This window comes from Desmodus rotundus, chromosome 7, assembly GCF_022682495.2.
Source record: "Desmodus rotundus isolate HL8 chromosome 7, HLdesRot8A.1, whole genome shotgun sequence".
Taxonomy (NCBI): Eukaryota; Metazoa; Chordata; class Mammalia; order Chiroptera; family Phyllostomidae; genus Desmodus; species Desmodus rotundus.
The window spans coordinates 76011184-76024020 of NC_071393.1; the positions used below are offsets into that span (position 1 = coordinate 76011184).

A 12837-nucleotide genomic window follows, 5' to 3' on the forward strand; every position below is an offset into this window, starting at 1 on the left:
TTGAACTCATTTTGTCCAAGATACACATTAACTTTAGCTTACAGGCGTATGTGACATCATGCATTTCTTCTACAGCTGCAACTATCTATATAGTAGAAAATCAAACTTTTCTATGCCATTAAGCAAGACAACAAAATGTAAAAAAATATGAGTAAATGGGCAATCAGTGTTTGATAACCACAAGCTATACTCCGTATCAAGTTGTAAAAAGGCTGAGTTGCTAAGAGAACAATTTCTTCCTGCTAGAACATTCCACACTATACCTTTCTTTCCTTTAATTTTCCTTCTTTTATTTTTTCTCTCAAGACTTGGGACTTCAGGAGAAGATCCATCCTAAGGAAATACAGAAAAATGAATGACATTACATGTGTAAAGGCCATTATACAGGAAGGGAAAAAAACAATCAGTTCTGAGATAGTCATACAACACTCTTTATTATTTCTATCATCTCTAACAGGACATCAGTAGAACAGGACTCTCACACACATGGTATGAACTAAAATATCAGTTGAATAAATGTGTATGATTTTTAAAAAAGAATCTAAGGTCAAGTACCTTCCCAGCATTCTAGAGGTGGTAAAGCCCACAGGGCATAGCAAGCATTTCAAACCTTGGTAAAGCAAGACATATATGAGCGTGGACAAAGCCAGTGACACATATATCTGATTTCATCGTGGCGCAATTTCTACTTTAAATTTCAGCAATAAAATTTTTAAAACAAAAGCTAAACAGTCTATTGAGACAAGCCCAAGATATTAGCTTTGTCACAGGACAATCTCTTATCCAAGCTCAAAGTTGGGGGCAGAGTTGGAATTGGAATCCAGGTCTATACCCCAGACCCTTATCCCGCCTCAGCATTAAAGGACACACTCTGTTTTCTCAAAGTGCCAGACTCCAGACTGCATCACCATCACGAGTCTTTCTTTCCATAAGGGGTTCCTGAAAGGGTCAAGCAATACTGGTAACAGAGACGCCAGAATAGAAGTGATGGCAGTGAAGGAATGGATTCTGAAAGGTCAGGCTGGATAAACAAAGTACAAAAGATAAGAGTAACAGAGAATACAAATATTTCTGAGACTACGCTCCTACAGTTGTACTCTTTTACTATGGAAACTATCTTGGTGTTAAGCCTAAAACTCCTGGATCCAACGCGCCTACATGCCCTCCAGAGGCAACCCTGGAATGCCTCCCTTCAGCAGCCGTAGCGAATGCATCATGGAAACAGATTAAGTTACAGCTGAAGATGCGGCTTACTCCTTGTCAGGTGATACAAAAATTCATTGCCTTGACGACTAATTTTAGAGATGACTTCATATTTTCCTAGTACTGTACATGCATATTCAATTACATCTAACTTTGTAGAATTACTCAGTGAAAGAAACAAGTGGAATAATCTGAAAAGAAGAGTAAGAACCTCACAAGTCTTCTGTTCCACAGTAGGGAGAACCACAACCCTAGATACACAAGAAAACTTAAACAGTTAAATCTCTCTTATAACTTTCAAGTCACCACATAAAATATTCTACAAAAGGCACAGGAATCATACTCACTCCGGTGGCTCTTCGTTTTTTTCTAATGCTCTGGCCATCATTTTGTTCAGCACCGGAAGTACAGCTGCTGTCTGTGCCTGCATCTGCCAAACTGGAGACTGCAAGAGCTGCAGACGCATGTGATGATAAAGAGTTTCCTTCTCCATTACTCTCCCGGGCATTCTGAGTCTCTGAAGGTGGTGCAGAACTCTCCTGGCTGTTCAGTTCTTTTGCCAAATGCATCAAAGACATTGTACAATCAGAGGGTAACTGTGCACTGTGTCGTCTTTGAGTAGAAACATTTTCAGCCCTTTTCCCTGTTCTTAGAGAGGCAGCCAGAGGTGTCACTTCCTGCTTAAGGCCCCTGGTTGTTTTCTGACTCTGGGCAGCCCTCAGTGAACTGCTAGGTGAAAAAATCTGCTGGGGCTCATTTTCCTTGCCCGTCCCTTCCTCACTGAAGAAGCTGTACACAGAAGGAGCTCTGTCCATGATCACGCTGCTCTCAGAGAGGCTTCGCTTCCTTGCCAACCCAGGGGATGAAGAAATAGAAACATCTTCCCACTGGAATCCTAGATTGGCCAGATCAGGCTCCCCATCCAAATCCAAGACCTCTTGTTCGTTTTGTACTAGAGGCACCATTTCTATACCAAACCTTGAGAAAGAAAGAAAGAAAGAAAGAAAAAAATCATAAATCAAACAAGGCGAGAGAAGGGAGCACCACTTACCATGCCAGACTCTGTTAAGCACCAAGGCTACAAATATACACGTGCGTCTCAATTAGAGATTAATACTAAGTAGAACAGCCCTGGCTTCTGTCAAGGATGGAGGCCTCCTTACACAACCAAAAGAAGGACAACAACAATTTAAAAACAAAAAACAACCAGAACTGACAGAAAAATCAAACTGTATGGAAGTCTGACAACCAAGGAGATAAAGAAGAAACACTCGAGAGAACCAAGATGGTGGCATAGGTAGACACACTGCACCTCCTCGCACAACCAGAACTGACGGAAAATCGAACGGCAAGGAAGTCCCACACCAAGGAAATAAAAAATAAACATTCATCCAGACTGGTAGGAGGGGCGGAGATGGGCACCGGGGTGGACAGGACTCGCGTGGCTGTGGCGGGACTGAGACTGGCGGAGTGTGGGACGAGCGGTGCAGGCAGTCCGAGCACTAGCAGACCCTGCGGCCCCACATTCGTGCAGATAACCGAGAGGGCCGGACTCAGAGTGGTGGAGAGTGGGGCAGGCAGAGCAGTGGGTAGCACCCCGTGGCCCCACATTCGAGCATAGATAAACCGGACGAACGGCGGGGAGCAAAGCAGGCCGCGCAACCCAGGGCTCCAGCTCCGGGAAATAAAGCCTCAAACCTCTAATTGAAAACGCCTGTGGGGGTTGGGGCGGCAGCAGGAGAGACTCCCAGCCTCACAGGAGAGGTCGTTGGAGAGACCCACAGGGGCCTAGAGTGTGCACAGGCCCACCCACTCGGGAACCAGCACCAGAGGGGCCCAGTTTGATTGTGGGTAGCAGAGTGAAAGATTGAAACCCGGAGGAGAGTTAGGCGGGCACCATTGCTCCCTCTCGGCCCCTCCCCCACATACAGCGTCACAGCATAGCAACCAGCGTTACCCCGCCCTGGTGAACACCTAAGGCTCCATCCCTTAAAGTAACAGACGCACCAAGACAAAAAAAAAAAATGGCCCAAATGACAGAACACTTCAAAGCTCCAGAAAAAATACAACTAAGCGAGGAAGAGATAGCCAACCTATTAAGACGCTCACAGAATTAGTTGAATTTGTTCAAAAACTAGATGAAAAAATGAAGCCTATACCAAGAGAAACAAAGGAAAATGTACAGGGAACCAATAGTGATGCGAAGGAAACTGGGACTCCAATCAACAGTGTGGACCAGAAGGAAGAAACATCCAACCAGAACAGAATGAAGAAACAAGAATTCGAAAAAATGAGGAGAGGCTCAGGAACCTCCAGGACATCTTGAAACGTTCCAACATCCGAATTATAGGGGTGCCAGAAGGAGAAGAGGAAGAACAAAAAACTGAAAACTTATTTGAACAAATAATGGAGAACTTCCCTCATCTGGCAAAGGAAATAGACTTCCAGGAAGTCCAGGAAGCTCAGAGAGTCCCAAAGAAGCTGGACCCGAGGAGGAACACACCAAGGCACACCATAATTACATTACCCAAGATGAAAGAGGAGAGAATCTTAGAAGCAGCAAGAGAAAAGGACACAGTTACCTCCATCCAAAGGAGTTCCCATAAGACTGTCAGCTGATTTCTCAAAAGAGGCCTTACAGGCAAGAAGGGGCTGGAAAGAAGTATTTGAAGTCATGAAAGGCAAGGACCTACATCCAAGATTGCTCTATCCAGCAAAGCTATCATTTAGAATGGAAGGGCAGATAAAGTGCTTCTCAGAGAAGGTCAAGTTCAAGGAGTTCATCAACACCAAGCCCTTATTATATGAAATGTTAAAGAGATTTATCTAAGAAAAAGGAGATAAAAAGTATGAACAGTAAAAATGACAGCAAACTCACAGTTATTAACAACCACACCTAAAACAAAAACAAAAGCAAACTAAGCAAACAACTAGAACAGGAACGGAACCACAGAAATGGCGCTCACATGGAGAGTTATCAACAGGGGAGTGGGAGGGGGAGAGAGGGGGGAATAAGTAGAATAATAAAATTTCTTACAGAGAATAAGTAGCATAAATGGTAGGTAGAAAATAGACAGAAAGATGGTAAGAATAGTATAGGAAATGTAGAAGCCAAAGAACTTACATGTATGACCCATGGACATAAACTATAGGAGGGGGGATGTGGGAGGGAGGGGGTGGGCAGGATGGAGTGAAGGGGGAGAAATGGGCCATTGTAATAGCATAATCAATAAATATATTTTAAAAAATACTAAGTAGTGATTAGTATACAGCTATGAAAATACATTTGAGAGAGTAAAAATTGAGGGTTTTATTTAATATGGAGCTCAAAGCCAACAATAAGTACATAATTTTAATAGCAAACAAAAATGTCTATTATGCATTCACAAATACCAGGCACTATACTAAGCACTCTCTAATACCAGTAATACAAATTATGGAAAAGGATAAGGGGGCACAATAAATGTTATTTCAATAGATAGAAATTTAAGCCTGGAGGGACATATATGATACAGCTGAATGATTTTCAAGTCGCAAACCTATGTTGAATGCTGCTTTACCACTCAGAAAAGTTTTGTACCTCAATATCACATGTTTAGGCAAAATATTATGCAAGTACTAAGAGAAAATATTTTGTGATCACAAATACAACGCTGAGAGTAAACACCGAAGGGTAACTATCCATAGGTCCTAAGTAACAGGTAATGGGAACAGTCATACTTCAAAGTTGCACCACTCAAGACCTACATGCAAGGTGCAGATTTACACACTGTCACTTTCTAGCCCCCAAACTGCAGTGTGGTATTTCTGATTTTTTCCCTTGTCCCTATCTCATTTCTCGGAAGTGGTGCGCTTCCTTTTCATCATGAATTGCCTGCTGGGAAACACTTTATTCTATGTGTAATGGAGGAGCAGTAACTCTTTAATATTTAAACCAGACATCTACAACACGTATTTTTGGTAAGCATTTAATTAAATGTAACAAGAATTCTCTTGACCATGTCAAAGTAAGCTGAAAAGAAAGATAAATGGATACTGAAAAGAGGCACATACCTGGGTAAGCCTTTGCCTAACTCTTGCTTTTTCTTGGTTACTTGATGAATGACTTGTTCCCAGTTGACATTTCTCCGAGACGCATTTAGAATCTGCCGAAGGGTCGGCTTGAGCCCAGATTCCTTCTCTGTTTCACTCTTTCGGTGACCATTAATATTGCGGATGCGGCGAGCACTGTTGAGGTTTGGCTCAGGAAGGTGTGCTCCAGTTTTGCTCTTCAAACTAATGTGTCGAGTGAGATCCCTTTGGAGTGAGGCAGGAAAGCCGAGCTTACTTAGCTCTGGCAGGAGAAGGCCTGAGGGCTGAGCGATGTCACTCTTTTGAAGCTCTGCATCCAAGCTGGTACTCTCAAAGCCTTCTGTTTCATACGATACCTGAGATTTCACACAGTCACCAACCTGCACATCTTCCAGAGAGGTTTTCAAGTCCAGCAGTAAGTCAGAGTGTGGACCGGCTGCAGACGTCATTTCCAACTCAGGTTCTTTCTGGTGAACTACTGAATTACACGGGGAAGTGGGGAGTTTTCTAGATGGTTTCAGATTTTGGTCTTCTCCCTCCTTCTCATCAGCACTGTAAGTGCTGCAGGATAAAACTTCTGTAGCTGCACAACTCAGGGTTCCGATTTTTGTTCCGTGCCCTTCCGTGTCAGATACCTCTCCATCACTTTCACCTTCTAATGAGCGTACTTGAAACTCAATCTTCAAAGATCCCTTTTCAGACTCTTCCACATTCCTGTTTGCTTTTGCACAATTCCTGGTCCTTTTAGAAGCGCTAAGAAGTGGATTTTGCAATGACTCATTAAACTGTAACACCTCTTGGGCTTTTTGTAATGTATCACTTAAATTTTCACCAGGTTCTCTTTGAGTGCCAAATTTACTTTTATTCCCCTTTAAAACACGTGAACTTTGCAATTTGGACATGCCATTAGAATCATGACTGTCTTCTTCCTTGGGTTTGTTCAAGGAATTTGAATGTTCTCTAGAAAAAAAAGAATTCGCTTTGGTGTTTTTTGATGGATTCTTTGGACCTTGCTTTTGAGGGACTGATTTAGTGACTGGAGTTGGAAGAAGTGGGGATTTCAATGGTGGCATCTTATTGAAGCTATGCACTTGTTCAGGTTTTTCTGTAACAGGGCATTCTCTCACCATCTCACAGGAAGCAGTGCAGTCGGACGGGGCTTTGTGGGTAAGAGATCCAGTGTGTGTTTCTTTTTGTGTTTTCACTGTTGGGGAGTTATTTGGTTCATCAACTTGAGGCTGTTGTGTTCCTGTGTTTAAGGTAAAATCAAAGAAAGGCTTATCTATCATTTCTGACTTGTTACCAGTGACTTCCTTCATTCCTGATTGTAAATCCACAGTCTTCTGGGAAGGGTAAGGAGTCCAGCGACGGAACTTCTCCCTTGCTACACTGCCATTCTTCCCACCGATTTTGGAAGCTATGGTGTCTGCCTGTTTAGTGGTTTGGCTTTCCACCTGCTCAAAATTGAAGTCAAATACATTTTGTGATGAAAATTTATCACCTGTAAATCCTTCAGAAGGACCTCTATACATGGAAACTGTACCGACTTTGTCATTTTCTTGCCGCTGCCAATTGTATCTCTCTTGACTGTATTTTTTTGACTTAGATTTCTTGTTCCACAACATAGGCATGTCTTCCATTTGACAGTTAGAATTTCTGTTTCTGCCTGGTTGAAATTTGTCTCCTGGGTTACTATAATTCCAACTATTTGTACTACGTACACTGGATTTCCAGTTTCCGTTACTGCTGTTCATATGCCAACTGGAAAAGCCACCTGTTCCTTCAGAATGCCAGCTGGAATTCCTTCCTGTACCATTGTGATTCCAAGCTAATGTTCCATTATTTGAATGCCAACCACCTCCAGAATTACTGTGGTTATGAAACCAAGTTGAGGAGCCTCCTGCAACGCCCTTCTGCCACCCAGAACAGCCTCTTGGTCCACCGCTATTCCTCAGAGAATGTGCGAAGCTGTTCTTCCTGGTGTTACTAAAGCCCTCCTTCTCCCACTTCCAGTCTCGTGGAGGAGGTCCGCGGTGATGCCACACTGGCTGACTGTAGCTCTCTCTGTCTTGGTAAGGGATTCTGTCTTCTCGTCTCCACTGGAGTCGCTTGTCATCAGAGTTTATTTCTTGGTTGCTATTGGAAGGTTCATCTTGTCTGGAAGAAAAAGTTTTTCATTACTGATTTAAAGGAATTCTTATACTTCCTTTGAAGGCATAATCCACCAAACCTCCCCTTGACCTCCCTCCCCTGATACTTAGAATATGTAACAGAGTCTATTTTTATTTCTAATAGTGGTTGCTTTCATATATTTAAATGATATAATGAAACTTATAGTCACAATTTACCAATTTATAAATTAAACATTTTCTTGTTTCTCCTGTCACCCCAGAAATATTAAAAATTTGACACATTTATACAATGCTCCTTTTCTTGCTATTTTTCTAGCCATGTTCTGGGATTTTTGTCTCTGTCTATCGTCCAATTATTATTTTTACATTGTACAGCTTTTTGAAAACAAAAACAATGATATTTTATAGCTATGGTATCACGTTAATACAATTTAAGTTCAGCTGCTCTTAATACTGTGATTTCTCCAGTCATTGATCTTTCTGAAAAACCCAGTTTCTTAACCCATTTTAAAATGGCATGATCACTTTCATTAATAAACACTTTATCAAGCACACATTCAATGACTGTGAGTGGTGAATGAAAAGTTTTATGCATCACTCCTATTCCCAAAGGACTTACACGCTAGCTGAGAAAGTAAGATCATGAACAGGAGAAAACGTCCCATCGCAAGCAAGCAGCCACCACAGTAAGTGGTACAAGGAGCTCCACGTGCTGGAGGCTTTTATAAAGAAACGACAGCTGTCTGAACTCTTCATTTTAGACAAGGAGCCCACAGAAATGTGAATAAATTTAAGAAAACATCACAAGAATATGTGCAAAACTATCTTCCTCTACAAACTTCCTATGGTGTTTGAGCACAGTGCTTAGCATAGGGTAGATGCTCAAAAAAATTGAGTGATACTAGATAAAATTTATTGAGTACCTACTAATTCTTAGGCATTTAATGCTAAGCAACTTACATAGATTATCTCATTTAATTTTCACAATTCTGAAGTAAGTATTCTCATTACTCCTCTACTTTTTAGCTGAGGAAACTGAGGATTAGCGAGGTTAAGTAACTTGCCCAGAATTCCACAGTAAGTGCTATGGCAGAGATTTGGGTCTTGTCAGTCCGACTCGAGAGTCTACACTCTTAACTACCAGGTCTCGACAGAATGAAAATCCCAAAACAAAGTTTCTGCAGTTGGGTTCCCTCCTCTGAACTTGACTGGAATCTTAAACTCAATACTGACTTATTTGGCTTTAAAAGTTTCTAGTGTCTACAAGATTTTGGACAGAAATTAGAAATTCTTCCTTTTTCAGAAGATGAATCGTTAATTTACCTAAAAGTTCAAACATTCACTTATATTATGAATTACAACAATTTCTAAACAGGAGATAATTGTTATCACATACATTGGTGGAATATTTGTACCACCATTAGCCAAACTGCTTTTATCTTTTGCTTCAAGCAGTCTGCAACTTTTGACATCCAAGGAAAATTACTGACTCGAGCTATACTAATGTGATCCAGAAATGAGAAACAGGCAACCTTCCAGTTAGAAAGCAGAAATCTCAGATCATCGTGGAACGGATAGACCAAGGGGACAACAGCACACAGCTAAACCCGCAGCCCAGAAAGAGCAATCTAAGTTAAAAAGCTGATGAAGGGTTGGGGGGAGCCACGAAGAAGTAAGTAGATGACTTTATAAAGAGGTCACCAAAAAGCATATTAGAATTCTCAAAGAATAGTTAACTACAATATAAATTTATTGAGAGGCTTCTTTACCCTGTGACTCAATGTTTTATCATTTACACAGATAAGCTAACGATGGCACAAGAGTGAATAAAATAGAGTTCTGTCTTCTAGAGACCCCAGCACCTTAGAAGAAGAGTAAACTACTGCTATACTGAAAGTAGTGACAACGTCAACTGAAGGACTGAACAATTGAAGAACAAAGTTGCCACTGACATTTTAAAACTAAGAAGTCTCCTTCAAGGACCTGTTCAAAAGCTTTCACCATATAGAGTGAACATTACTTTCTATTTCTATTCAAACCTCTAACTGAAAATCAAGTACAGACCTGATATCACTAGTATTCAAAAAGGATCTTTAAAATTTTACTTTTGAACTTGAAATGTTTCACACGTCCTAGGACTTGCAAAATTATTCCACCTCATAATTGGTTATATCTTTTACTAATCTTAAAATTTCTGCTTTATTAAAGTCTGCAGACCACAAATCAGTAAGGTTAAAATACAACAAACAGCCTAATATGTGAATTATAGATGTAGGTATGAAATTATGTAGTACAAGTAGAAAAACTTATCCTGCTGAAATGATCTTGACATTGTCAAATTTAAAATATAATTTTATTCAATAAATATTTACTAAAGCGCTTAATAAAGGGATAAATCAAATTTGATTAGAAGCACCATGTTGATTCACATTAGGCAAAACATTTTTTCCTAAGGGGTGCAATAAGAATACTATATAAAATATTCATATAAAGCTTGTATGTTAATACCTTTCCACTAGAAAATTTGGGTATCAGATAAAAACAATTCATTGGTACCAAAAACTTTGGTACCAGAAAAGACCGTTCTAAACATGGTTATCAACGGGGTAAAAACTTCAGGCATGGAGCAGCGCAACAGCTAGCCTTTATGTAGGAGCAACACTGAGTGAGTTTCAAAGCAGATAGCGCAGTAGTTCAAGAAAGCACTCCATTGTTCTTCTACGCATAAGATGGCAACTTCAAGCTAAACTTTACGAGTCAGATAGGCTGAATTCTACAGGCTGACAAGTATGGAAATGGAAAATGTATGATTTACTATATTGTTTCAGAGAGGCTTTTTAAAAAATCAAAATCATTACTCACCGACTTTGTTCTTTCCTTTGTTTTATTAACTGAACGAGTTCCTTGTCAAAATATTCTTCTTCCTCTTCCTCTCCCTTTTCATCATCTTCTCTTTCTTGGGCATCAACATTATCTTTGTGCAACTGGCCAGAAATGTGTTTTGCATATGCGGAAAGACCCACTTCCGTGACCCCGCACAGCCGGCACTCATGACTACTGTCCCTAGGAAAAGAGGGAGACGAGGGACATTCAATTCTCCCCACCGGCATGGCCCACTCACCAGGTCTGTTACGGTTTCCTCTGAAAGACACTGCACACTCTGGCACAGTGGAAAATTGGTGCTAATCAATTCCAACGGTCCTTTCATCCCTTGTAATAAGTTTTGTCATAAGTTACTTTTGAAATGAACTTAAGATTCTTTTCCAGCAATCAAGAGGCAATACACTTCAGAATGATGACTTTTTGGAGGAGAAATCTTCTTGAATTGCTGTACTTAAAATCTTGTCAGAGGAAACATGGTGAAAGGGGAGGCAGGGCAGGGGCTCAGAGCACATGCAGGCTGCTCTGGAGCACACCCATGGTGCCAGCTGCACTCAGAGGGGCTGGTGACAGCGCTTACATTTAATCTCTGGCTCAAGAACTTTCTCCCAGTGAAAGTTAAGGGGTGGAGAAAAGAGTGGGCAGCACAGCCAATCCCAGCCCAGTAACTAAATCGAACAGCTGGAGCTCTGCCTGGAATGTGAAGATTCCGGACCCGGGGCAAGTGACCAGAGTAGTCTCAGCAATCTTTTTTGGTCTGAATGATACATGTGATCTACATTCTGCATCAGAAGGACTTATTTTAAAGGGAATGGAAAGCATTTCAGTTGTAGGAAGTCAGCAGCTGTGCTAAGCAAGTGGTTTTTCTCAAGTTTCAGAAAATGCTACAGTCCACAGAGAAGCAAAATCAGGTTCTTGGTCAAGAACACTGATTGAGCAGACTTTCTCTTCTTTTACTTCACACACTTAAAGGTCAGTCTCCCACCCCTGGCCAGTTTAAGAAGCTGTAGCAGATGAATAATTTAACTGCTTTTTTAGTGTCCTGAAATCCCTCAGTTGGTTCAGCTGTGATGTGGTCACGGATGAGAGACGTCTGAACACCATGACCATGGGCACGATGAAGAGGTGCAAATATCCATTCCGTAATCCAAACTGGTTTAACTCTCATCATTTGCCTTGTGGTCATACTAGCGGCACTTCTGTACTTCCTATGCCAATCTATTAAAAAAACTCAACAGACAAGACAGGCTGGCTTTGACAAAACAGACGCAGACACACGTACTACTACTCCACCTTCCTGGGACACACGGGGTCCGGCACAAACGACACCCTTTTTTATCACAAAAGCATAAGCATCTAATTCCGTAACATAACAGTATCACACTCAAGCACAGCATGTGACATTTCAGATGACACGTTCAAATTAAAACCATAAATTATTACACCCTTATTATTGCCCTACCAACCACACTCAAGCGGGCCTTACTTCTGCCGGACCCTACGTGTCTATCAAGACGTGGCAGAATCCACATCATTTAACCAGAAGCAACCTTCAAAACTGAGAACTTCATCTTCTAGTTGCAGACCATCTGAACAGTCGTTTAAAAAATACACAAACGTACCGAGCAACTCCTAAATTCCAGGCGCCGAGCTGAGCAGATGGGAACTGTTGTTTAGAGTGACAGAGTATAAACAAAAAACACCCAGTGTGCCCAGTAAATTAACACACACACACACACAATTTTTCATCTTGTAAGAATAATGAAAAGCACCCCAGAAAAATGGGAAAAATTCATAAAGTTTTTTGGACTTTGTAACCTTAAATATCTGGATACAATATAGTCTTTAATATTAAGATTCAATTTAATGAGTTCTGACCAGGTTCCCTGAAAATATCATTATCTAATTACCTTGAATACCAATATTCTAATTCTTTCTAATCCTTCAGGAACTTTAATACATTATTTTCACTGACAGTTTTCTACTACATTTATGTACTTAAAAAAAATAATCCTTAACTTTCTCCAGTTTATCAGGGATAGCCATAATCTTCTCTCATGCAATTAAAATTATGGTAGCTCATTCAAAGTGAACGTTAACTTGTAACGGAAAACAAGCCTTTTCTCTCAGTAACAATGAAAGAAGTTTAAAATATATAAATATAAATCTATCCCCAATGTGTAGCATCAGAAGACTGTGAGGACTGCAACTAACCTAGAATACAAATAATTTATACTATAATGAAAATTTTAACCAGCTGAATTTTCTGCTTAGAAAATCTTTTTGACTTTAAACTCTCTAAAAATATGAAAATGTTTTAGTCTGCTTTTCTACCTAAAAATTTAGAGAATGCTGACCTGTACACTGCAGTACCAGGAGCATCATTCTATCTAAAAGAATTCTTAAGTAAGATCCCTGATTTTACCCTACTTCTAAAGTGCAGAGAATTTTTCCATGTTCAAATCATCAAAGTCTCTCTCTCTGTAAAGACATAACTGGAAGGACACATTGACTTTTAAAGAATGCCACGTAACCTCTGTTAAAAACATTC

The 12837-nt window shown here is 40.5% G+C and overlaps 1 protein-coding gene across 5 annotated transcripts in view; it reads right to left on the minus strand.

The window, feature by feature from the left end:
- Positions 1-12837, minus strand: part of ZNF106 (zinc finger protein 106) — a 58783-nt gene that overhangs the window by 21367 nt on the left and 24579 nt on the right. For 3 of the 5 annotated variants that reach the window (XM_045202111.2, XM_024568402.3, XM_045202110.2), the window contains 4 exons: positions 10269-10469; positions 5257-7431; positions 1551-2181; positions 264-333 (listed from right to left, as the gene is read on the minus strand). In XM_045202111.2, the coding sequence (XP_045058046.1) occupies positions 264-333; positions 1551-2181; positions 5257-7431; positions 10269-10469 (3077 nt within the window). The remainder of the gene's footprint in view (positions 1-263; positions 334-1550; positions 2182-5256; positions 7432-10268; positions 10470-12837) is intronic. The other 2 variants (XM_045202113.2, XM_045202112.2) reach the window with 1 other exon arrangement.